This window comes from Falco cherrug, chromosome Z (assembly GCF_023634085.1).
Source record: "Falco cherrug isolate bFalChe1 chromosome Z, bFalChe1.pri, whole genome shotgun sequence".
NCBI classification, from domain to species: Eukaryota; Metazoa; Chordata; class Aves; order Falconiformes; family Falconidae; genus Falco; species Falco cherrug.
The window spans coordinates 53,860,274-53,885,237 of record NC_073720.1 but is presented as its reverse complement, the minus strand read 5'-3'; the positions used below and the strand labels follow the sequence as shown (position 1 = coordinate 53,885,237).

The 24,964-nt window shown below is 43.3% G+C and overlaps 2 protein-coding genes across 3 annotated transcripts in view; both read right to left on the bottom strand.

The window, feature by feature from the left end:
* Positions 1-1,860, bottom strand: part of NRG1 (neuregulin 1) — a 109,639-nt gene extending 107,779 nt beyond the window's left edge. For both annotated transcript variants that reach the window (XM_055699833.1, XM_005446871.4), the window contains exon 1: positions 982-1,860. In XM_055699833.1, the coding sequence (XP_055555808.1) occupies positions 982-1,609 (628 nt within the window). In that variant the 5' untranslated portion in view covers positions 1,610-1,860. The remainder of the gene's footprint in view (positions 1-981) is intronic.
* Positions 1,861-2,059: 199 nt separating this feature from the next.
* On the bottom strand, positions 2,060-2,388 carry LOC129734772 (uncharacterized). Its single transcript, XM_055699834.1, has one exon. It carries the CDS (start codon positions 2,219-2,221, stop codon positions 2,060-2,062), a length of 162 nt encoding a protein of 53 aa, XP_055555809.1. The 5' UTR covers positions 2,222-2,388.
* Between the last annotated feature and the right edge of the window lie 22,576 nt (positions 2,389-24,964).

Below are 24,964 nucleotides of genomic sequence, written 5' to 3'. Positions count from 1 at the left end.
CTCATTCTGGTCACTGCAGATTTCCAAAAGAAACCTCAGCCCTGTGCTCTTGACACAACGGCATGCTCCCTTCTCTTGTACTAGAGTTACACAGCTCAGGAATTGCTGGCTTGATCTGTGCCAGATTTGATGGGTTAAAATGATGAATGTCAAAGAAATTACACTTCAGCAATGCAGTATTTTGATGCTTTATGATCACTAGTGAGAAAATAATACAGGTACCTTGGGTATTTTTTGCTTTAAGGATGAGCAAAGACTAACTTGGGAACTGATCCCTCCTGCACTTGCAAAAATGCTTTCCTGAAATGCCCCACAAAAGTCTATGCGGCAATGTCTGAGAAACAGGTTCAGCAAGAATCAGCTCCTAGAGCAGGGAAAAGATGCAGAGAAATGTGTGCTATGCTCTTAAGAGAAAGGGAAAGATCATAAGCTAGCTGATAAATTAATAATTCCCAGTCTCTAACTGCTTCAAATACACTGTCGCTTTCTCCCCACTGTTCTTCCTGAGTGTTTCAGGAGGATGATAGGGTTGTTTGCCAGCAACAGACTTCAGTAAGGAGGTTGCAGAAGTGCTCTGCAGGCAAGGCAAAGAAAATGAACACGGAAGATCCAGCACAGGACACAAATCAAATTTATAAGAAAAATATGCTGACAGACCATGTGGAATAGCTATCAGATAAACCCTTGAAGTAAATAACATAGTTCCCTACAAGTGGATGCAGAGAAAAGGTTGGTGCTGGCACTTTACAAAGGTCCCAAATGAAAAGCCCTCTTGCTTGCTGTACATACCTTAGTTCTAAGTTCAGAGGCCCCTAGGTGCTCTCCTCAGAAGGTAACCCATGCTATAGCCATCTTAGCACATTTAAGCTTTGCATGCCAATCACATCTTCCTTGAGGACAGCTGCAGAACAGTTAAGTGGCTTTTTTTTTTTTTTTCTTTTGTGGAAGGGGAAAACAAAGAAACACATAGCTTCTACTTACAAAGTTTTGGAGCAGTTTGGAGATTGGTTTCTGTTGCTTGCGCCTGAGACGCTGTGGTAGGCTCCAGGGCAGGTGGTGACAGCGAAGGTGCGGCAGAGGACAAGAACCCAACATCTAGGATGCGGTTATACAGAGAAGGCTGGAGGAACGGTTTGGAGGGCAGGAGCGAGCTGTCACTTTGCACTGTCACTTCAGCCTTGCTCTTGGGGCTAGGTACAGGGAAGGCTGAGGCATACACCTCCGAAGGCACCCAGGCAGACAGAGCTGTAGGATCCACAGCGCTCTTTTGGTCTTGTCCTATCCTCCCAGGGTCAAGGTGGGTGGGAGAGTCATACTCAAAAATCTTGTCCACAAAGACCCACTTGAGGCCAGCAATGCAGAGGCAAAGGCTGAGCAGGCAAGCCAGGATAGGGGCGATGCAGATCTTTTCAGAGTTGAGGCAGCCCTTCAGTCGCTCTGCCTCCAGGCACACACAGCAGGTTGCGGCAAGGCCTGCTATCCCCTTGACCCTCCTGTCCTCTCTTTGGGTGCCCGGCATGTTCTCCTCAGCCGGGAGCCCTTCAAGGGATGTATCAGGGCTCAGCTGAGCTGAGGGGCTGGGGAAAGTGTCAGCAGCTACTTCAGACATGTTTAAGCATCAGCTCTCAAACAGCTCACCTCCAAAAGGCCTTAACTCTATCACAGTCCATTACTGTGAGACACAGACAAAAAGAGATGGTAGTAATAGTCACAGTGCTCTGCAAAAATCACAGAGTGGGAGTCAACAAAAGGTCCAAGCTCAGCAACATCATCCAAACGGGGAGAGGAGTAACACACAGGAAAAATTAGACACCCCCCCCTGCCCCCCCTGCCCCAGAGCCCTCTGTCACTCTCTCTGCCTCTCTGAAGCAAGAGTAGCCTTGCAATTACTCAGCTTCTGTTTGCCAGCCACTTATATTCCTTAAACGCCTCTCAAGCAATTCCAGCTCTTCTGTGGGAGGGAAGAAACATCCCCCCAAAAGCAAGCACAACAAAACAAAACAGGGGAAGGAGGGTGATGAGAGAAAGAAAACCACAAACACCAAACAAATTGACCAGATTAAGTGAACCAGTAGCCCAGAGCGAAAGGCAAGACTCTCACCTTGAGCATCTGAGGCTGGTATCTGCTTAGACGAGGAAAACAATTGTCATGCGGTAGAAGGAGCAAAAGCAAAATCTGTAACAACAGCGGCAGCGGTAGAAGTGACAGTAGCAGCAGCATCCTGTCGTGTTACAGCGGCGGCTGAAAGAGGCTGAATCATTACAGAGCAGCAGGTGCTCGCTGTCTGAGCATCACTGCAAACAATATCATTACACAGAGGTTTGAAAGGAACAGCGATGCCAAGACGGTGGTAACTCCCTTTCTCTCCCCTCCCTCTTTGTCCTTCTTGAGCGCTCATTCACTTTCCTCCTTCCCCCCCACCCCCCCAGCCCACCCCCCCACCCCCCGCCCCGCTCCCCCAGCCCCCTCGCAGCCTGTTTCCCTGTTGTACAGACTCGATCCTTCCTTCCCTACCCCACCCCCCGCCCTCTGCAGGGCTGGTCTGAGGGAAATCAGTACACCCAGCAACGCAGGACTGTCAGTGACTTCCTATTTTATCCAATTAGGAGGAATAAAGGCCATCAAATCAAAGGGAGGGAGCAGGCAGGAGTTGCGCGTCCGCCCGCTCCCTCTCTCCAGCCCGAGCGCGGCCGGAGGCGGCGGCCATCGATGGCACGGTCCTGCGGCGGGGACCGGGTGTCGGTGGGAGCTCTTTGGGCTGGCCTGGGCTCGCTCAGTCTGATACCCGATCTCTCCCGGGGGAAGACTGCTTTCCAGCAGCAGTTTCTCCCTGCCTGACACCTAGAGACAGATTTTCTTTCCAAGCCCCTGAGTAAGTTTTGTTTGCTAGGAATAGTGCTAACATGCATCTTGGGTCTAGCAAAGGAAGAAAAAACCCCAAAACCCAACAAAACCCAAACCAAAAAACATTCCCACCTCTGGCAAATTTGCATTCAAGTCATTGCAAAGAGGTTTGCATATTTTTTTTTTCATTTTCTACTTTCTAACCTCCTTTCCAAAACCCTCCAAAACAAAAAAAAGCAGGGCTTCACGCTAAAGCCAGCTCCTGAACATACTTTTTAAGAGCTTGTATGCTGCTAGCATATATCCTTACTCCCCTTCAGACTTAAAATTCTTTGATATTATATATATTATTTTATTTAATTATTAACAAGACTTCCACTTTGTTCTTAAATTTGCCTGTCATTCCTCACCTCCACCAATACCTAGCATTAACTCCCATTTCCTCCAGTGCACTGTAATTCAGGGATAAATCAACAATCCAGTTAACATAATGAAAGTAGGATTAGAACCAGCTCTATTGCCAGTCTCTTTTGCCTCCCACAGAAAAGTAGGCCTATGTAACAAAAACAGACATATATATAAAAGGAGAGGGTCTTTTAGCACAATTTCCAGTTCCTTGGACTTTGTGACAAGATTTGCATTCAAAATTTGGCAGCATGAATGTCCCTTTCTCCTTAGTATAAATGGCTGCAGGATGCATAGGGAAACAAAGAATCAAGTGCTGCAAGATGCTCTGAAATAATTTTTGCTGGTACTGTCATTAGGTGTCTGAAAGGTAATTTACTTTGTAGTTATATACTTTCAGTAGAGACGAAAAAGATGTCTGTTTCTGCCCATCTCCTCCCCCTTCCTCCAGCTCCCCCACCCTGCCCCGACTTCCACAGAAACTTTGGTAACATTCACATAAAAAAGGTTTATCAAAATCTCAGTGAATTCCATAATGTTTTCACAGACTCTCATGTCAAGGGCTAACTGATGTTTGTCTGATCACAAAGCTTCCTGTGAGGCTGTAGTAGTAGCCAACAGAAGTAATCACAATGCTACTACATTCAAGGGTGCGGAGAATTAACCTTAAAGCACAACCAGCAATCACACTCCCTGGAAGAATGTAAAAAGATAAATCATCATACAATCTAATCTACATTACCACTGAAGTGTCTGGTCCTCAGGTTAATGATGTGATCAGTAACCTCAGACAGAACGAACAGCTTGCATTGCATATTTACATACATGGCTCCTCTTATTACAAAGCAGTTGTGCTCCTGAGCTGGTAATATTCTGCATGAGTGCAGCCTCTTTCAGGTATCTCAAACCCTACTTCAAACAGCAGTAGCAACACAGCCAGATTGCCATGACAGCTGTGGTGGTCTGTGGGTAAAAATAAGCAAGGATTCTAGGGAAAGGATGTATAATTTATTAGATTAACTGATAAATCTGGGAAACCCAGACATAGTTTAGCACACACAAGTTGCCTCTCAGGTGTGAAGCTGAATCATCGCTCTTCAAAGCAGAGTGCAAGTTGAGAACCAGCTGGGAATATTTTCATTGCACAGATGAGATACTGCAGCATCTGAGTGCTTGGCACAAATTTTTAAAAGTGTCTTGCCTTGCCTTCTTTATCCATGTCTAATTTTTCAACCTTTCTATTTCCAGTAAGACAATTTTCCCTGCTGAAGCTGCTCTGAGTTTGTGTTTAATCCACCGACCTGTCCACATCTTCTCTGCAATGGCTTTCCAGGCAAACTACCTGTGTTCAATATTGCCCTGTAATCTTCACTAATCTCCAGCCTATCCACAGTAACTGTTCTTTAAATTATGTTTCTGCTTTGCTCACATCTTTCTGGTGCTGAGGTGAACAGAAATGCACCTTCCTTACAAGGGTTGCCATGAAGTTAGAGCAATTATGCGCAATGCTACATAGCTGGACCGAGGAATGAGTTACTGCCCGTTCAGACCATCTCTGCATGCGCAGTGCCCCGTGAAACCTCAGAGCCTCTTGTCCCAGGAGCTTGGTGGGGACGCTTGCAGGCGCTTCCCTGCATGTGGAGGCATCATCCCCCTTCTGACCCTGCTGCCGGAGGGGCGGTGAGCTTGCAGGGACTGGGGAAGCACTCTGCCAAAGGGGTCTTGCTTGCTTCCCCCTCCACGAGCCCTCCTGGCTAAAAGGAGCTAGGATAGCTTCTGCTACCTCCCTTGTTTTTCACGCTCTCCTCCACTGGCAAGGGCCCAGCCTGCCTGCACCATCTCCTCCCGACTGGCAGCCACCTCCAGCCCCTCCCGCCGCCTCCGCGGCCGCAGCATCTCTGTGGGACCTGGCTCCCTTCCAGGCTGCAGTACCCTCCTCTGCTGCGTGTCCCTTCCCCCGCGGCACCTCCAGACCTGGCGCCCAGTCTGCCTGCTTCAGCACTACTCACATCTCCTCCTCCTCACGTCCCCCTCCCCACGGAAGCCTGCACAGCTGCTTCACGCTCCCACCCCAGCTGGAGCTGCAGGGTGCTGGGGCTTGCGGCGAGAGGAGCAGGGCGGCACCCTGCCCTCGGAGGTGCCTGGCGGCTGCCCTTACTGCCCGGCCAGCAAGGGAGGAAGGCAGCGCTGGCGGCCAGGCTGCTTCCCTGCCCCCGCCGCACACGCGGCCCACGCCAGGGCCGGGATGCTGCCTGCCCGTGATGCTGCAGCCCCACACCGCAAAGGGCTGGCTCCTCTAGGGACCTTTCAGGCAAAATTGCAACCCCATGCTCTTCACTGTGGCCGGGTTGGTAAGGGAGCGTACTGCCTTCCATGCCAGCTCTTGTGGCTGCTGTAAAGGCTCATGGTCTCTTGCTTTGGGTCTGAAGACATGATTGTAAACTGAAGGTACAATTCACTGGTTTTGTGGGTCCTTTCTGCTACCCTCCCCCAAAGCAATGCAGAAATACCTTCCTGCAGCTGTGCTTTTGAACCACTTGCCTTTCTGTAGTGACATGCTAGCACTGGCATGCTGTGCTTAAACATGGGTTCTGGCCCAGGCTGGAGGAGATGAGTGCCTTGGAAAAGAGCCAGCAACTGGTTAATAGAAAGGGAGACCTTGGAAGAAAACAAGAGGAAACATGACCTTGGAGGTAACACAGTTTTACTAGGGTAGCCCATTGGTAGGCAATATAGAAGGATAAGGAAGAAAATTACTTGCCTGTTTGTAATTAGGTTAAGTCTTTGTGCCAAGATTTGTTTCTGATTATTATGTGGTTTGGGTCTCTTTGGCTTAGAGGAAAAAAGTAGTTTGATTCTACAGTAATGAAGCTAATCTGTGACTGAGATTTGGACTTTTGCCATAAGTGACAGGTTGAAACTCAGAGGCTCACAAAACTGTAATTTTATTTTGTGGAGTGTTTTTGCAAAGAATCAAGTGTTATTTTGCTAAGTTCCACTCCCAAAAGACTCAAGGAGAGACACAAATTCAAAGTCAGCATGAACCTCCAGCCTGTGATGAGGATGAATAAGCTTTATCTGTTCCACCATTTTTACAGATGCTAAAATGAAGTTTATTTTATATTACCAAACTGCAAAGGACTGCTCTCTCTGGTCAGCCATGAAGATGTAAATGAAGCTTAAATAGATGTGTGATCTCTACTGACAACATCCTGCAAATTAGAGCAGCAACTACCATTTAACTCAGCTGACCCTTCAGTCATGCCATAACCAGACCCAAATCTGCTGAAGGTTTTGGAAATCAGGCTTGGTGAGTCATTCTCGTGGAAGCCGTTGGATTTCAAACATCCATCTGCTTTAAATACAGTCCCAGTAGTCCGCAAAAAGGTTCTCTAAGAATTGCCTACTTTCTTGTAGCTACTGGGACATTAGGAAAGCAAAGTATGTCTTCACAAGTGGTTATTCATGGCTGTCCTGGATCACAGCTTAAGAAGAATGCTCAGAGGACCAGACATCAGTGCAGGCCAAGTGATCTCCCCCTAGACCACTGCTTTTCTTGAAGAATATAGAAATTCTTCAGAAAGAAGCACGCAGCAATATGGGGCATCAGCTGCTCCATGATGTGTTTGATTGCACTCCCTTTTTTTCCATGCACTGAGAAATTAAAAGCATTGAAACCAAGAACCTTAAAAGAAAAAAAAAGTGCATGTTCATTAACAAGAGATTGATGAGGAAGGTAAAAGGATCTCTTTTTATTGATTGCAGGCACTTTCTTCAAATTAAATAAGCGCACTATTTAAAGACGGGGGCTGAGGGCGATCCAAAGCAAGTGAGCAATCCCAATAAGCGACATCACTGCCAGCAGTCATGGTGTGGGAAAAGTGGGCTATCACACATAGTGCAAACGATTCATTTATTCCTCCTTTTACTGTTTCATCAACCTCCCCTCCTTAATCCGTTTGGATTGATGCCAGCACTCTGTCCCCTTGAGTCCTTCCAAAAGCCTTCACTAAAACCATCATCTCTCAGCTCAAATGGCACAAGGAGAAAAATTCATTTTGCTTCTATACTGGTTCTGTCACTGCAACTGCAAATGTTAAAATGGGACAGGATGTCACATACACACACACATATCCCTTTTTTTACCTGATGGAAAGCAAACAGGATATGTGTGTTAGTGCTGTTTGTATGTCTCTGACCATTCCCACCACTTTTTCCCCATTTATATTTTTTAAACCCTCTGGTCACTTGCAGCCATGTGTGACTGAGGAGAAGGAACATCAAGACAGTAAGAAAGTGCAGGAAAATATGGCCAGTAAAAATACAAACCCTTAAGCACATATTCAGCCTTGGGCACAAGGATAAATACATCAATGTCAGCAGAATTATTGGTGTGATTAATTCATTTGGTGTAAGAGGGCTGCTGTGGGAAGACTCCCTGCCCTCAGTCAATACAGGAGAAGGGACATGAGGAGGCTGTATCCAAGCCATTCCTGTACCCTCAAGCCAAGAAAATTATACTGGAATTATTGCACTGCCCATGCAGGTGTGTCAGAAGCCAGATCCTCACACTAGTACATTTCTTGCAAAATGTCTGGAGTGCAGAATACAAACTTGAGTGCTTGTGAAAATATTTGGGAGAGCTGAAGTTGCCTCTGTGGCAGCGTTTTCTGTATTGACATCACACATGCACATTTACTTACACCAGGAACATGCTTTCTGTAAGTCCAATAGTTGTGGCTTGCAGAAACAGTGATTTAAAAAAATAACACAACTACAATAGCCGTTTCAAGTGATGTTTATACTTTAAATAGCTACAGTCAGTAATTGAAACTGAAAACTGCCATAAAAGAGGCTGTTGTTTCAGGGGAACCAAAAGGTTTTCTGAGTCTTTTCATCTTCAAGTGAAATGTGAGGCACTGAGTTTCTTTCATCCTAATCAAAAGCAGAGCTAGTGGCACTACACGAGACACAGAAATCTAACATCAAACCATGATTGTCAGGGGTTTTCATCAATGGCACTGACTCATTCCCTCAGCCTCCGCTCAGTCACAAAACTGGGATGAGCCCTGCCACTGTTCAGGCTAATGACAATTAGCTCTGATGTGGTAAAGGAGCGTTTAAGAGATGCAAAGACATGTAATGTGCCCAGCTAGGCAATCCTGCCTGAGGGCAGAAGCAACAGAAGAAAGACCATGTGCAGTTTTCTGGGTTTTGTTTTTTTGTTTTCTTGTAGGTTTTTTTTCAGATCTGGCACCATCTTCACCCCATCACTGGAGTCTGCAGGAGACCTGCTGGGTAATTGCGATTATTTGTTTTCACAGTGAAGCAGTGAGCTGGGGCAGAATTGTAGTCAGAGGGCCCAGGCTTGCTCATTAACTCCCACCCACTTTAGTGCTCAAATGCATCTGTGCATCTGCATCTGAGCAGCTTTATTTAGATGGAGGAAATTCCTCAGGCTGTTGATGGGACAGTGGCAACACTGCTACTTTGCACATGGCTAAGCAGGATTTTGTGCCGGCCAGCCTTCATATCCACAGTACTGCTGCTGCTGGAGGAGTCACTGGACACTGATAACTTGAGTAAAGGCCCCGAAAGCCCTGAATCAAGGAATTATCCCTCCTGCTTTGACCCCTGGTTAACAAAGTACTTAAATGTGCATGGAGTTAAAGAAGTGGTGAAATGTCTTCCTGATTAGAGATGGGCTACATCATATATCTAAGTGCCTTTTTGAATCAGAGCCTAATTCAGGAACTGAAAAGGTATTTTGGAGTCTAGTGCTGTGGTTTCATGATAAGCAGTTTGGCTGCAATATCATCCTTTTCCCTGTCCTCCCCTTCTTTTTGCTCCCGCTGTTCTGTCACCTGCGCTAATTCAGTAATGTTGTTCATGTGGCCAGGCTCTCAACTGGATAAAAGAACTGATTTCTGACTTGAAAAGAATTTATTTTAAGATTCTTTTTTAATGGGTAAGCCTATCAGCTAATTCCTAGTCTGGGCCCATAAACGTATTTAAGCTGGAAAAATGGGGACAGGGCCATGTTCCAGAGGAAAAAAATCCTTGACCTTGTCCTCCCACCAAAGACTTTGTGCAGTGAAACCATGACCCAAGGCCCTTCCTGAAGATGATCCCAACAACATACCTGTTATTCAGAAAAATCTTGACACTACTTACTGTACTTTTCATTTTTTGTGAAGACAGAACTATTTTTGTACCTGCACATATTCCCAGCTGCTGTTGTTTAAAACTTAATGCGTCAAACTTTACTTCACTTTGAAGTGTTGAATGCAAAATCTCAACTACACATGGACTTTTTCATAAAGTAACTCCCTAGCATATGTATATTCAATAGGGTTTTTTATTAGAAAAAAAAGGAAGAAGTCAAAGACATAGAGACAGCCTACCGCATGGAAGAATTTCTGTATCATTAAATAAATGGGTATTAATGGTAGGACATTGACATATTACTGGCTTAGATTTGTAAAGTACATCTTACAGTAGTTACACATTCAGAATCTGCAAGCTTCAGAATTTTGCTCACAGAAAATGATTTCAGCACAAGAGCTGGTTTGCTTAGCAGCTTTCTGCAAATACCCCTAAATAATGAATTTAATCTACCTTATCCTAAATCAAGATATTAATTCAATTACATTGGTTTGTTCAGCTCTAGTCATGTCTACATGCAGCCTGATTATGCTCAGGTTAGTAGAATTGATATGTTTCCTGTTTAAAGTAGATAAGCAACACAGTATTATAAGTGCAAAAATTCCAACAATAACAAAAGCGACAGCTCTTATCATGCCTCAGAATCCTAGCATCATCAAGGACATTTAATATTTAATATTCTTTCTTAGTGCATTCAGAAAGCCATAGAAGGCATGAATCACTCCTTTGGCATAGCTTGAAAACTTTGTCAATTTCCAGAAAATAATTAAGAATTCAAATTAGTATGACAAAGGAGATTTTATGTCTAGTCATGAGTTTTCAGTAGTCTAATCAAATACAGGTTTTATTACATACCTATGTTTTGAATGCAAACCCAAGCCTGTGTTTTAAGACGTCTTGCATATCTTCCTCACCCCTGCGCCCAAGCTCTTTGTGCTATGTAATGTCTGGCACAAAAGCAAAACTTGCACCTTTTAGAAACCAAAATGTGAATTGAAATAAGGTAGGTAACTCTTCTCATATGTAGAAATTTAGAGTTCCTGCATCAGTTTGGTCTTATGAAAAGCAGGAGTGGAAAACAGCAGAGAGGAAACTCTGAAACCTTAAAGAAATCTGCACTCTCATTTCATTGATTCCATTCAAAGCTACAGGCCAGACCCTGTGCTGCTCTAGACACCAAGCAGACCCTTACATGAGGGTAAAATGGGTTGTTTATAACTTGTTTGTGTTTAACACACAGGTATGCGCAGTGCAGGGCAATGTGGCTCGTTGCTGCTGGATTGTGCAAAAGCAATAGTGTCACATTGGAAACACCCACTTTTACAAGACACCGGGCAACTAGAAATGGAGCACAGTAGGCAGTGGCAGAGCAAAAAACAGGTCCTTAAAGCTTGCAGTAGGTCAGAAGAAGGTGGTAAATGGCGCCTTTGCTACAATACCCAGATAAGTCTGATCCCCACTACTGGCAACAGCAGTATGTGATAGTGTTTATGCACTCATACATACATATGTATCTGAATGAATTTACAGCGATCATAATTTCATTTGATGGATGCATTATTCTTGCAGCGTTTCCTGCATTCAAACTGTAGGTCATGTCCATCAGAAGTGCCTTATGGCTGCCTGCGTTTCACCCCAGAATCTATGGAGTGGTAATAGGACTACAAAAAGAGGGTGGAGGGGCAGACTGTCTTTTTCCTTCTTGTTGAGTGTACCTAAGGTTTAAATGCATTTACTGTGTAAGAGTGTTTGATAGGGTGGGCCAGATATGCAGGGCTGAGGTCGCCCTGTATCTTGTGTTTCCAGCCATGCTTATCCAAATTACCACCCAGAGAAAAAGCCAAAATAGAGCTGTCCTCATGTACGTGAATGCGGGTATGTTATGCCTGTGGTGGGAAGGATGGATGTGGTGGTAGGGAAGGGAAATGAGCATCTGAGTCTTCAGGAAGGAGAAAGAGGCACTTAGTGACCTTGGCTTGTACACATATGGATGAGATGAAGTATGTCCTGAAATCCCTTTCTGACCAGGGCCATGGTTTAAAGCCAGACCCTATAAAACTCTTACCATTCCTTCAGACACTGACTGCTGCAAAGAGGGGGCTAAATTTTTTGCCATTGTGGGCAAGATTTCAGCCTGCTCAGCCACAGCAATACACCTGCTTCCACCTGAGAGATGCCTTGCTTTTGCTCAAAAATTCCCTGCATGCTGCTTAACCGCCGCTTAACTCCAATTAAATTAAAAGCTGCCAAAGGGCAGCAAATCCTCTCTGTGTTTCTAATTTCACACTAAACCCTGTGTCCTTCCTTCAGGGTTTTCAATAAAGGAACTGTATTTTAACAACTTTGCACATGTTAGAGGAGAAAACAAGGATGTGACCAAAATAGATCTGATTCTAAATGCACATGCTCCACAGGACAAAGCATAGGCTCCATATCCCATATCCCAGCAGTAACTATTACGATTAGACATGGGCTAATAAGAAGTGCTAGTATTATCCCAACAGTGACCATTAGGATTATACATGGGCTAATTAAAAACCTATGCAGCTGGGGTCTAGTCAGCATTAATAATTAGTTGTAGCTGTTTTCATCACCTTCCACCTTCCACCTCTGTCTCCTTTATTCCTCTTGAAAAAAAAAATATCTCTGTGCATATATGTAATAATTACAGGAAACACAGTGCATTATTAATGTGATTGCAGCAGACAGAAAGTTCAGGTTTACTGCTTACCAGTGTAAAGGTAAGTTGTAGCTACTGGCAAAGTCAGCTCACTGTTGCCTTAGCTAACGAGAGAGTTTCCAAGAGTGCCAACTAAAGTGGTTAAATAATACCAGCTGTTTGGAAAAGCACAGAAGCTCTGAGGAATTTTGGGTCTGAATCTAACACTGAGACAGGGAACTGTGGACAACCTGTAGGAATTATTCCAGAAATAATTAACTTGCGACAATAAGGTTGTGTATTTTCTTTGATCCATGAATGTGATTATGTTCAAATGCAATTACACAACTCAGAAGTCTCCAGAGGATGGGCAGAAAGGAAACAGGTACAGATAGCAGCATGAGACAAAGCACTCCAAATAAAGATCTTTACCAAGCCCTTTTCCCACCAAAACAACATAACGTTCACAGTGAGCTGGAAAAAAATCCCCACATGTCCTGTGATTTCAAGGAATATCAGACAAGCCAGGCCAGAAGTGCCCACTTCCTGGCACACCAAACAATGATCTACCATTACAGACAGGTATCTGTCAAGTTGGTATCTGCACAGACATGCCGAAGAAATGTCTTTCAGATTTCATTTTCCATTTATCCTGTCAACATATTATACTGCATAGGGATACAGATACATAGCCAGAATCCTGAAATGAAGGCTTAAAACAGCAGCAAAATATGGTGTGACTTGAACAAGTAATAAAGTTACGGATTAGACACAGGGATTAAAGTCACAGAAATTAATTCAGACCTGCTCCCCCAGCAGGATGCCGTTGAGCAGTCTCAACCCAAGTCACATTTTCTTTTTTCCATCCTCAAGGGGATCTTTTTTTTTGTACATAGTTTGTAAGTCCTTGATACAGTGTCTGAAATGTAAAAATTGTAAAAAACAGCAAGGAGCTGTCCTAAAGCTGAAGAGTCAGAAGCTTCTCCCACACACCATTGATGTGTCTTATGGATTTCAAGGATCTGCCAAAGAAACCCAAGTACACTTTCTTCCTAACAGGCCAGAGGGCAGGACCTTGGTCTGCAGCCAGAACCAAAAGGCTAGCATAAAATTCGGTGCTCTTTGTTAAAGCTTTGTGGTCCCAGATCACTTGTGCGTTACTGAGTAAGAGCTGCAAAAGGTTATGGCCCCTCACTTCACCCTGCTCACTGTGAGCCATCCGCAGTATCTTCTTGCCGACAAGGAGCTGCTGTTTCTTCTTCCCACCAGCTGGGCATGATGGGGATTAAGGTAAAAACCACTGAGGTCCTGCCTTTGAAGATGACTTTCTCTGGTTTGAGTGGCAACAGTTAACTATAACCTTTTCCACTACTCATGGTCATTGACTATTTCCCTACTGCAGATAGGCTTTTTAATACCGCTGTGGGGAACTGCACTCAGATGACACAGAGAAATCCTTTGGTAATTATTTGGGCTAATCCTATTAGGAAAGAAAGGCTTTCAATTGCTAAAGCAACAACAACAAAAAAAAAACCTTTCAGAGAAAGAATCCACCACTTCAAATTAAATCAATGCCCCCTTCCAGCCCCAGATGACCTGATTATTATTGCACATAAGAAAAGCTGTGTTAACTGAAATAAAAAAACTCTAACATTTTAAGAAGATTTATTTAAAAATTTTAAAAAACATATTCGAAATGCCACAAATGCAAAAGACACTACTCTGCTTTCTTGCACATATTTTATTTGCACTTTGCTAGCCCACAGTTCTACTTGTATATTTTTGAAGTAAGAGACAGATTTTTATAGAATGTGTATAGTTTTATAAATATTTTGCCTATGTTCCAAATTTAAGCTACAAGAGAGGATATAATTTATGTTCCCCAAATTTGCTGTTATTTTAATGCTGTGTTAACATGACAGTGATAGCGTTACCTCTTTCATGTGCTTATCAAAAACTCAGAGTGTTTAAAATGACAGTAACTTGATTTATTGAGCAACAAGAGGAATTATTTCTCTATGGCCACCAGGCAAACAAGTAATCTTAGTAAGGCATGTGCAGCCACTGCATTTCCTTTATAAGAGAAAAAAGGGGGGAAAAGCCTGTTAAAGAGAAATGTGCCCAGGCACCTAAAATGGACATAACTTGGTATATAGGCACACCCAACCATGTCGCCTTAGGCATGTCTGTTCCCCTCTCACATCTGCATCTGCTCAGGACTCAAGGTTCTCCTCCATTCCTTACCCTAGAGGGTGCTGCGTGAACCAGAACTGCTCTTCAGATCCTTTTACCACGGTTGACTTCACCCAAGATGTTAATAGCAGTTTTGGGGTTCATTTTAAATTGACCTGACATGCCTACACCTTTTCTTCCCCTTGGGAGTTTTCCTTCTCTCCCAAGAGCACATTTTCAACACTGGCACTGCAGGCTGTTTTAGGGAGAACTTCCAGGTTCCTCTTGCTGAAGTAGGTCTCCAGCTTTGCAGAAGTTGATGAAACATTTTCTACTCTAGACAGAAGAATGTCACCGAAGCTTTTTTCTGACTTTTTGGACAGAGGGAAGACATGGTGAACAATAGTGCTTCACAGGCAAATAGTAGGTGCATTTATTCAATGGTGGTTTAATGCTTCCCCTCTCCTTTGTGGTTTTTTTTTGTCTTTGGTTTTGGTTTTTTTTTTTTTTGTGTGTGTGTGGCTGTTTGTTGGAGGGTTTTTTGGCCTCCTTATACATCTGAGGAAGTTTTGAGGGTCTAGGAGATGGGCAGAACTGGAAATAACTTCCCCTGCTCCATCTTAGTAATCTCTAGCACTCTGGTTGTCTGCCTGTCTCCCCACTCAGCAAATGAGTATGGAACAACCTTTGGTAGTCGTTTGAACTAAGCCTTATAGGAAATATTTTTAGGTTTGAGGCATCTGAAGTCTTTCTGGGCATTCACTGGGGTGCCTGCACATGCAGTTCAGGGCTCATAGGTTGTTCTCTCAGGAACGAAGTGTTGGTCTGGGATTCCCAGCCTGCAACCCACTTTCATACTAGTCCTAAGGGATGTGCTCTGGGTTGCTTAGGAAATATTTCCTTTGATCAGCATCTTGCTAATGCCCAGTTGCTGGACTGTTTGTCTTTCTTGAGCATTCAAGAATGTGATTGTCATACCTGTGATACATTTCTGCATTTAGAGATGAACAACCTCCCTCAAGTAAATGATTTAGAAAAATGTAAGCAGGATTTGACGTCTATTAGAGACTCTGGGAAACAGAAAGGCAGTATCTGATGCCTGACCAGGAGCACTACATTGTGTTCAGCCTGAGCAGAAGTGGGAAAATACAGGAGAGAGATGCAGATGCTTTGTGAGACCTCCCTCCTTCACTTACTTAGCAAATACAAGTAACTTCAAGACTTCCTTACAGCCTCTCACATGATGAAAACACAACAAAATATTTTCATAAGTGGTGAGAGAATGTGAGAATGTCTATTAAAAACTACAATCACCTGAGAAATACATTGCTGCTGTCAGTAATTCATGCACGAGCTATAAAACTCAAGCAACTAACTTCAAGCCTGTCTTCTTTTGTACAGCTGTCTTTGTAGCTGAGATCAAACACACCGTTTAATGAATCGATCCTTTTTCCCTTCCCCACAAGCATTCCTATTTAAACATCTCCATTTTCTCATAGTAACATTATGCATCGTGTCTGAAATTGACATGATCATGGAAATTCCCAAAGGAACCTGGAGCACGGCTCATGTTGCTCTCACTGCACAGGAAATGCAACCATTCTTACTCATCCTTCCTCTATAATGAAGAGTCAGATTCATTGCCTTGCTGTGCTGAGGAGGAAATTGCTGCATAATCTCCTTTCACAGCTAGACAATCCCCTCTTTCCAAAGCAGGCTAAGCATGCAAGTTCTCCAGACATATTTGATGAATTTCTAATCACAGTGGGTGAAACGACAGGGCAAAGGCGAGTGTCAGTGACAGAGGCCTTGTGCTGGCTCCCTGCTGAAGACATTGTTTTCCTTGTATGTACACCCACGTATTAATTGTGGGTGATACATATTAATTATATCTGCTCTGGGACAAGTAAAGCGTAATCAGGTTAAACTATGGCCATTCTTAAGGTCAGTTAGAAGTCTTGAAACAGCTAACACATGCATCCTTCCCAGCACTTCACATGGGCTGCAAAGTGAGACCCCCAAGGTCTCCCTGTTCATGATCTTGTATGACCGGTGTAGTGAAGGGAGTTCCAGTCAGGATGTTCCCCTCCATCTTTTGAGCTAAGTGAGGGACCTCTGGGGGCTTTAAGGAGCAGGCTAAGTTATGCCTCTCCAGCCTGTCAGGGGATTTTACAGCCCTCTGTGGTTAGATTTTTCTGCATGGAGAATAGACACTTTTCTTTTTACCATGTGGGAACAGAACAGAAAAAAAAAATAATTCTTATCTGCCATTGAGAAACACTTATCTGCTTAGGCCCCCTTCAGGTCAAGTTCTTAAGGAAATTTTGAGAAAAGATTTGATAGTTGCATGGAAAATAGGAACATTCATTCCCTTGCTGCACTAACAAAAACAGATGTTTCTTACACAAGGCGCAAGGGCTAGTAAACCTCATGCTTTAGCATATAGATCAATCATTGATCACAAGAGGGCAAGAACAACATTTTCTAGGTAACAGAACAAGTGCATAGTTGTCCACGAAGGCTATTTTTGCACCTTCCTCTCCCTTTTTGGCCTTGGCCCACAGTTAGAGACAGTGAAGAGTAAAGCACTGACTTATTCTGGTGCTGTGTGTTCCTGCATCAGTCATGTGCAACACTATTCAAGGTGTCTGAAATGGCATGTGACTCCAGCCACAACGTTTGATTATGTGGCTAGCTGCTGTAATTGTTTCTACTCAATGTAGATAAGGGATGAGAGGCAGCAGACCAAGAGAAGATTACATTCCACTTAGTGGCTTAGGGTTTAATCATCTGTTTTCCTTGATTGCTGTGGGTCTGTAAGGTGGTAGAAGCCCCCTTCTGAAGTCATGGGGTGCTGATGGCCTTAGCGTGACGAACCTGATCCAAAGCATAACAGGGTGGTGGTTGGTATAGGAGAGCAGGAGGGAGCTGGAGTCAGCAACCAAACAAGATTACAGAAAAGACAAGACTCCCTGTAGATCTAATGAGAGGAAAAATAGGAGTCAGAAAGGTTCAGTTACCTCTCATGGTCATGGCTTAGGAGGAAACTTATTTAGCAGAGGCATCATCTTTCTGTCCCTGAGGCACCAGTTGCTGCCTGCTGCCTGAGACAGGACACCAGGCTTGGCGGGCATGGTGGCTGGCCAGCCTGCCTGCTGCTGCATGTGTCTGGCTGCTCTGCTTCCCCACCATCTGTGAGCACGGGCTGGTGGCAGAAATTCTGCCCTGCAGTAAACACAGTTTTCCAGAAGGTCAGCTTCCCTTTCTTGCCTGGCCAGGTAGAAGAGGTACAGCAGTACTAAATGATTCTGTGATTCTCTGACTGCTTCACACATGGTCAGTTTGACTGGCTGACAGCTGGGTCTCTCATTCAAGAGCTGGTGATACTTCAATTTTGACAGGTGGTGTTGTGCACAGAGACTGTGCTGAAATTAATTGGAATGACTATTTTCTGCAGAGCTACTGAAAGCCAAGACACAATCATGACTAGGACTGAGGAAGAAACATCCCTCAGAGATCAGATAAGTGTGTACAGCTCCTTAAAGACTCACTGGACCCTTATTAGTCAGTGTTTCTTATAAATGCTGTAATGTACTTTGTCACACTGACAATTTCCTGCGATAACAAAAGGGGAGATGCCAAGAGTACGGCAGTGTTTAAGAAATGAGTGGTGAGATCGGGTTGGGACAAAGGCTCAGCAGAAATGCCAGCTCATACAGCCGTGCTCTCCTCTTCTTTCTGCTTAGACTAGCCTTTCCTGTGCTCCACCACCCCTTTAATACTAGGATACAGCAGATGAACTTGAGAGCAGCAAGTCTAAACAAGGAATAACTAATTCTCTTCTTGCCTCCCATTCTAAAGAGTTAGCTGATATCCCTTTCTTCTTAAACAGCTTTTAAAAAAATTCTTCTTTCCTTAAGGAAGTTTCAAAATTTTCAGTAATCTTGTTCCAGTTCATCAACTACAACTAATGTGTTTCTACTAGAGATACCAGCTCCATGTCTTGTTCTGCAAATTTGTCAGTTTGCTTGGCTTACTCTTTTTGATTATTTTTGCTCCATCCAGAGAAAATTCTCCATCCAGTATTTGTCTGCTTTTGCGTTGTTATGAATGGCAAACTCATATTTTACAAGATATTTACAGATAATAAAAACCATTCCTCAGGATGAAGCATCATCCACGGGAACAGATTCTTACTGAACTAAAAGGAAAGACTCCCTCCCCTGTACCCAGCCTTCTTTACTGGCCATCTGCTAATAGTGCCCATGTGTGTATAAAATTCATTTGCACATTTAAATTGAAAAGCTCCATTTGCTCTGCCTGCCTATAACTGTACTCTCTTGCTGGGGTGAATATTAGATCTCTGATGCATGTGTATTATCCAGTGAACATGTAATTGCAAATGCAATCCACATCCAATTATCTGGAATTTTACTGCATATTTTCTACACATAACTCAAGCAGTAAGTACAACAATACATTAGCTCTCCAGGTGTCCATTTAGCTGGGAGAATTAGTAAGATGTTGGCATTTAGCTCCTGTCCTCTACAGTGCAATTCACTCACAGCACAGCTGCCAGCTTGAGAGGTCACTTATACACTTGGTGCAGGATACAGACATTGTGCGGAAGACAGCAAGAATTCTCTGCATCTGACAGAAACGTGCAACTGTACAGGTAAGGTAAGCAGTCCCAGAGCCATGCCTCAGTTCCTTTCCCCTGCCTCCAGGAAGGCACTTCACTGATGCACAGACCAAATGGGCTGGCTGAACACGCGTGGAGAGGATTTCAGGCTTGTGTTACCTCCCATGAACCTTGGGATTGATCCGTTGCTCTTAGGGATCACAGCTACACTGGCTTGGCTACTAGTCTATGAAAAAAGTTATGGAATCCATATTCACAGTATTCCTTCTCTGGACCTATCTTAACTTTCTTCTCCTTCCAAACTGACAAATATATAAAGGAGTTGCAAGCATCTACTCTGCAGATGTAGATTGCCTAGTAACAAGGGACAGCTTCTGATTCAGAGCTCTTTACACCAGAGAATTGAAACACCAGTTCTGCATCACCACAGACGGACATGCATTTGAATGAGCTGCGTTGCTGCTCAAGGCAATTCTTCATCCTCCCTGCACAATTAGTGTTTAAGAGTCTTTTGGCCTCTTGCAGACGCTGAGGTAACTGTTATCCTACTGTCTGTCAAGTATTAGATGCCATTGTGGCAGCTAATGGGTTTTGTGTAGATCATTAAAATATTCAAGAACTATGCATAGCCTGCAGCTTGTTTTAAGCCAAAGATTTCCCCAGTGGGAAATGGAAGGAAAGAACCATTCTAGGGAAATAATGAAAGTCTTACTAACAGTGTAAAAAGTATAGTGCAAGATTAGACTCCAATCCTATTTCACTGTGTCCCGTGGAGTCAGAGGAATCACTCCATGTTTGCACTGCTTTAAATAACATAAAATATTAAGGAATTCAAAAAAATCTGTGCTAGTTTTAGACTTTCTTAGTATGGAAAAAAGCAGGGGTGTGTGTGGCATTTAATCAGACGAAAGCACAAGACACTTTAACCTACTGTTCTCTCAGAACAATAACTAAACTGTTGAACTAATGCCTCAGCGTTTGACATCAGTGCTTAAAAGCAAACAACAGAATTTTAGCTACAAATGAAAGGATGTTCTCAGTTACTATATATATAAAACCACAGACATTTCAAACAAATAAAACTTTTAATTTGAGAAGGCTAGAAAAAAAACTTTCTGTCGGTGACAATTTGTGCCACAATTGGCAGCATTAGATCTAATGGGTAGCTTTCAACAATGCAGGTAGCTGTGGCTTTCACAGCTAGGTATCTGCCTGCAAAATAGACATTATTGAAAAAATTGCTCCCATATTTCTTCCCTGGACTATGGTTTATCTTTTCCTTTTAAAAACAACCAGGGCACTAATACTACTCAGCAAACCTGCTGACATTTTGGAAAGCTCATCTAAATACCTGTCAAATGCTTAATTGTGTTATTAAGAATCATGTTTCAGATCATTGTGAATATTACCAGAAAAATATCAGTAATAAAGTTCAGACTTTACACAACTCAGGAAAATAATGACTGTATTAACTTCTGAAGGTCTATTACCACCCCATGTATAAATGCTGAACTTTAAGACAAGCTCAGGGCACATGTTGTTTGTAAAAGCTTCAGGCTGCAGAGCTGTGTCCAGTCAAATCCTTCCTGACTCAACATCAATTCCGAATATTTATAGCTCTGGAGCAAGGAGCTTTTCTGTGCTGAATAAACAAAACAGAAACAAATGAACAAACAAAAACCCCAAATACTCAGGGATGGAAAAAGTTTGTCTCTCCTGTTGGCCTAATGTTTGTCTCTCCTGTTGGCCTGGAATTGTAGTGTAGTATGTGTTGTCCCACCTCTCTGCTCAAGAGCAGTGGCCGTGGTTGCTAAATTTGGGAGGGCTGTGGTGTAAGGGCAGCTGCTCTATGGCCCGCAAGTACACCATGGTTGGGAGAGCTGGGGTGGAATAGGCAGCCTGACCACTCAGATGTGCCTACGCCGCTCAGTAGCATGGTCATGCTCTCAGTCCAAGGACAAGGCTACATCTATGTCTCCCATTTGTGACTGATGGGGCTCTGCAATTCATCCAAAATAATTTACATGTGTGCTTTTTCCAGTTCCCAGTGTATCCCAGTTGTGGGAAGGCCACCCATGCAGTGTCTTTCTGGCCATGAATATGGCTTTATAATTAACCCCCTCTGTTACGATATAAAGGCACCTAGGAGTGCTTGGGGATTGCAGCGTCTGTTGGGATGATGTGGGAGGATTGCTGGTAGGGTGGTATACACACTGCCTCCTGGGGAAGGTCTTGAAGCACTTATCCTTCATATGCTTAGGTGTCTTGAAAAGCAGTAGCTGACATGAGCCAGAAGGACAAAAGAAAGCATGTTAATGATGAAATGGGTAAACACTGCTCTAGCATTTCAGCTTACTCCTCAGCCTCCCTCCACTTAGCACCCTAGGTTTAGCCTTCATGATCATCCATCATAAATTAGAAATGCCCCATGGTATTTTAGCTTGCAGCAGGACCGATACAGTTTGGAAACTTCCTCCCTTGTAACAAGCAGATTCCTGTCGAAGGGAAAATTTGAAATTATTTTGTCAAAATACCTCAGACAGCTGGATACCGTGATTAATATAAACTACTAATAAGGCCTATGAGCTCTGTATATCCATAAAGAAGTTTAAATGACTAGCATGAAGAGTGGGCAGCCAAAAGAAAATCTTGTGAAGAAATGCAAAAGCCTTTATATATGTATATATTCACTGAAAGAAAATACTGACATCCATCAGACACGATTCATAAAGGACAATTGCTCCAGGGCATAGCTTTCTTTCCAAAACCCAGAGTGGGTGTTTTGTGATCCTTGCCATGCATTTCCATGCTAATGTGGATGCAACTCAAAATTACTGACTAGCTGGCTACTGCTAAATATTCAGGAAGATACATACCTAGAAGAAAAATCACACTGTAAAAGGCTGATTTTTAATTGCTGCAGTGACTACAGTGATTCCTTCTCCTCTCTGTACAGGAGGAGAAGGTTAAGAACAACAGAAACCATTAGGAACCTGTGGGAATATTTTGATCATGAGACAACAGATACAACTTTCCCACTTTGCATCCAGTCAGTAGACATTACAAAAAGGCAGTTTAGAAGAGATGTGGACATGAAGGATAGGATAGTAATTTCTTCCCAAGGGTTTAGTGTGGCTCTCAAAGCAATATTAAAATACTGCTAGAATGGGAACATGAAAGAAGTTTTAATTTACCTGGTAGGAATTGCTATAGTCTAAATAGAGCCTCACCCATACTATGCCATTGTGTTTGTGGAGAAGCTAATGAGGGAACACTGTGGTGGCTTTTCAAAGCCATGCATCTATGAAAAGATCACATTCATGTATACAGTGCTCTGCCTATGCTTTTTGAAATATAACTTTGTCATGCAGTTTGCATTTTTTAAGAGGTAAAACATAATTTATCAAGGGGATGCTCTTAGGCAAATGGAAACTTATTTGAACCATATATTTTACAAGTTATTCTGAAGATAACAGTGCACTTTTCTGTTCATCTTTCATCCACTTCTGTGTTATCTTCTGCTCTCGTCTTCTAGAAACAGATACAATTGAGTGTTGAGGCACTTCCACTTACTAAAATGGTAGGGATTCCCTGCTCAGGAATCAAAAGCCTAGGAGACAGGGCAGATAACTCAGAGGGGTGTCTTCTCTTCCCTTACTGCTCTCTAAGAAACTTTGTTCCTTCTCCCTAGACAATAACATCTGCCTTTTGTGGTTGACCGGAACTGCCTGAATTGGAAATTCAGTGTAAAAACAAAGCATTGGACCCAGTCTCTTGACTTCTTTGTATTCCATTCATTTTGTGTTTCTGCTTTGTCACAGGCTTCCACCGCCAGACCACAAACTTGAAACAACTTTCAAGGACCAGGGCCCTGCTATGCCACAGCGCGTCTTTGTTTACAGCTGATGCAGCCTAAGACCTTCCCTGGGAGAATGTGGAACATGAAGCCCAGAACACATCATCTATGAAAGCCAACTGTGTGTGCCTCTCTGTCAAAGGGAGCCCAAAAAATCTGCAGTCATGCCAGGGTAATTAACATTTGGAAACTTAAATTCCCTTTGGGACTTTCTTCTTTCTTGGACCTTTACCACTAAAGCTGAAACAACAGAAATTCCCCCTCCAAAAACAAAAAAAGTGGGCTGCAAACATGTCTTTTTTCAGGACAGAAGGGCCTCCTAGGGACAAAGTACCTTCATTGCTAGTCTCGCCTGGGGTTAACACAACAGTGTGCCTCAAGGCAAAGTGTCTTTGGAGGTAGGTAGGTGTTGTTGGGACAATAGGTGGAAGATAAGGAGATGAACAGAACTTCTGGGCTACAGGGGTAAATTGGAAATTTCTTATTGCATTAAAATACAAATATAATTCTGTATCCATGCACACTTTCATCATTTTTGCCTGTTGTGAGTATCCTGTTTTCACCCTCACTTTTTACAAAGCACTGACATTCTTGGTTTCAGTGTGGTCAATGACGTATCTTGATTCACCACAGTGCCTGAAATAGATGTATACTTCTGTCAAGGTCATGTATTCCATGTTGTTCACAGATCTCTGCCCAGCTAACATCACTGACTGTTGTATACCTTTATTCAGTGAGAACTACCTTGATGCCTTAAAAATGACATGGAAGAGATACTATTTTGAGAAGGTTGATCCAAATACCACAAAGTATGTTCATTATCGCTACCCAGAAAGGGTATAGCCAGCAGGGAAGAGGAGTCCTTGAGCACTTGTTTTGTCACAGGGACAACACCAGGGACTTCTTCCCATGGAAGACATGGTGACCCAAAAGCCACGGTCAGACCACCAACACACTCCTGTGCTACAAGCTCATGTCTTCCAGTATAGCATAGGCTAGGCTGGCAAATCAGAAAGATGCTGATTTTGGTCTCAGGTGGATACATAGTACATGTCACTTCAGTATAGTGGGGAGAAGAAGTCAGAAAGGCATAAAGTAATGCTCTGTTGGGAAAGGTTTTGCCATGATTAAGACCCTCTGGAAAGCCCTCAAAGAAACCTGGCATTACCAGTAGTCCCTTGAACCCAAATTCCCGTATGACTTACAGGGTCTCAGAAAAAAGAGGTCCTGACATACTGAGGGATCCTGAAGAAAGCTAGGGATGGAGCCCACAGTCTCCCATCTCTGACACCCAGCTAAGGCAGTAATTAACAACGTGCCTTTTGGCCAGCTACCTGTTGTGAGGGTGCCTCCCACTCCACTAGTGAGGACATGTTCAGTTTTTGAAAAAAATTAACTGCTGACCCATTTTGCTGAATGATGGGAAGGGTTTCTGTTAGGACCTTGCAGAGAAGGAGATGATTCACAGCATGTTAAAGGCAATGGGAGGTGGGCCTGCAAAATTCTCTGAGAAATATTACAAACAACAGAAATGTCTGAAGTAGCTTTTGTGACCTGTATGCCAGCAGAGTAGACTGCCGCATGTTTGGTAGTGCTTTCCACGTAATCAGTGACCTTAGGCAAGCACACTCTGCAATAAACAGATCCGCACTATTGCCTTCACACTTACACATCTATTCTTTATAGACCTATGTATGTACATATATTTATACATAAAAAGCTATTGCCTTATCATATACTGATATATACTAACATATATCGGTGCTGAGGCAAGTACTAGCCTTATAGATTTACCTTATAGATTACATGCACAAATATACAGATAGCTAAATCCAATGTCCTTAAAACCCTTCCACTCTGGCAGCTGTATTTAAGCTATACGAACTATTGCACTTACTCCTTTGTGACTGTTAAGTCAGCTTCTTCCAAGTATAATACTGCTTATACCCATCACTGCCTTTTAACTCTCTGACCTCCTTGAAGGAAAAAAGCCCAAGAAACCCCAACACAGAAGAGAATTGACTATACTAGTGTTGTTATGTCAGAAGTTTGACATGTACAAACTTCCTAGTGAAGGAGCTGCCTAACCCAGCTCAGGTCCTTAATGCCAAGCCAAGCTCTCCTTCAGAGCAAGGCTAGAGGACAAAGAGTGCAATTACAGAAAACTCTGAAAGATTAAGTGGTGTGGAAGCAGACATTAAATGTCACACCAGCCTTAGA

Bases quoted from the DNA above. Each gene is read 5' to 3' on its own strand.
- LOC129734772 (XM_055699834.1), bottom strand. From the start codon at position 2,221: ATGCTGCTGCTACTGTCACTTCTACCGCTGCCGCTGTTGTTACAGATT.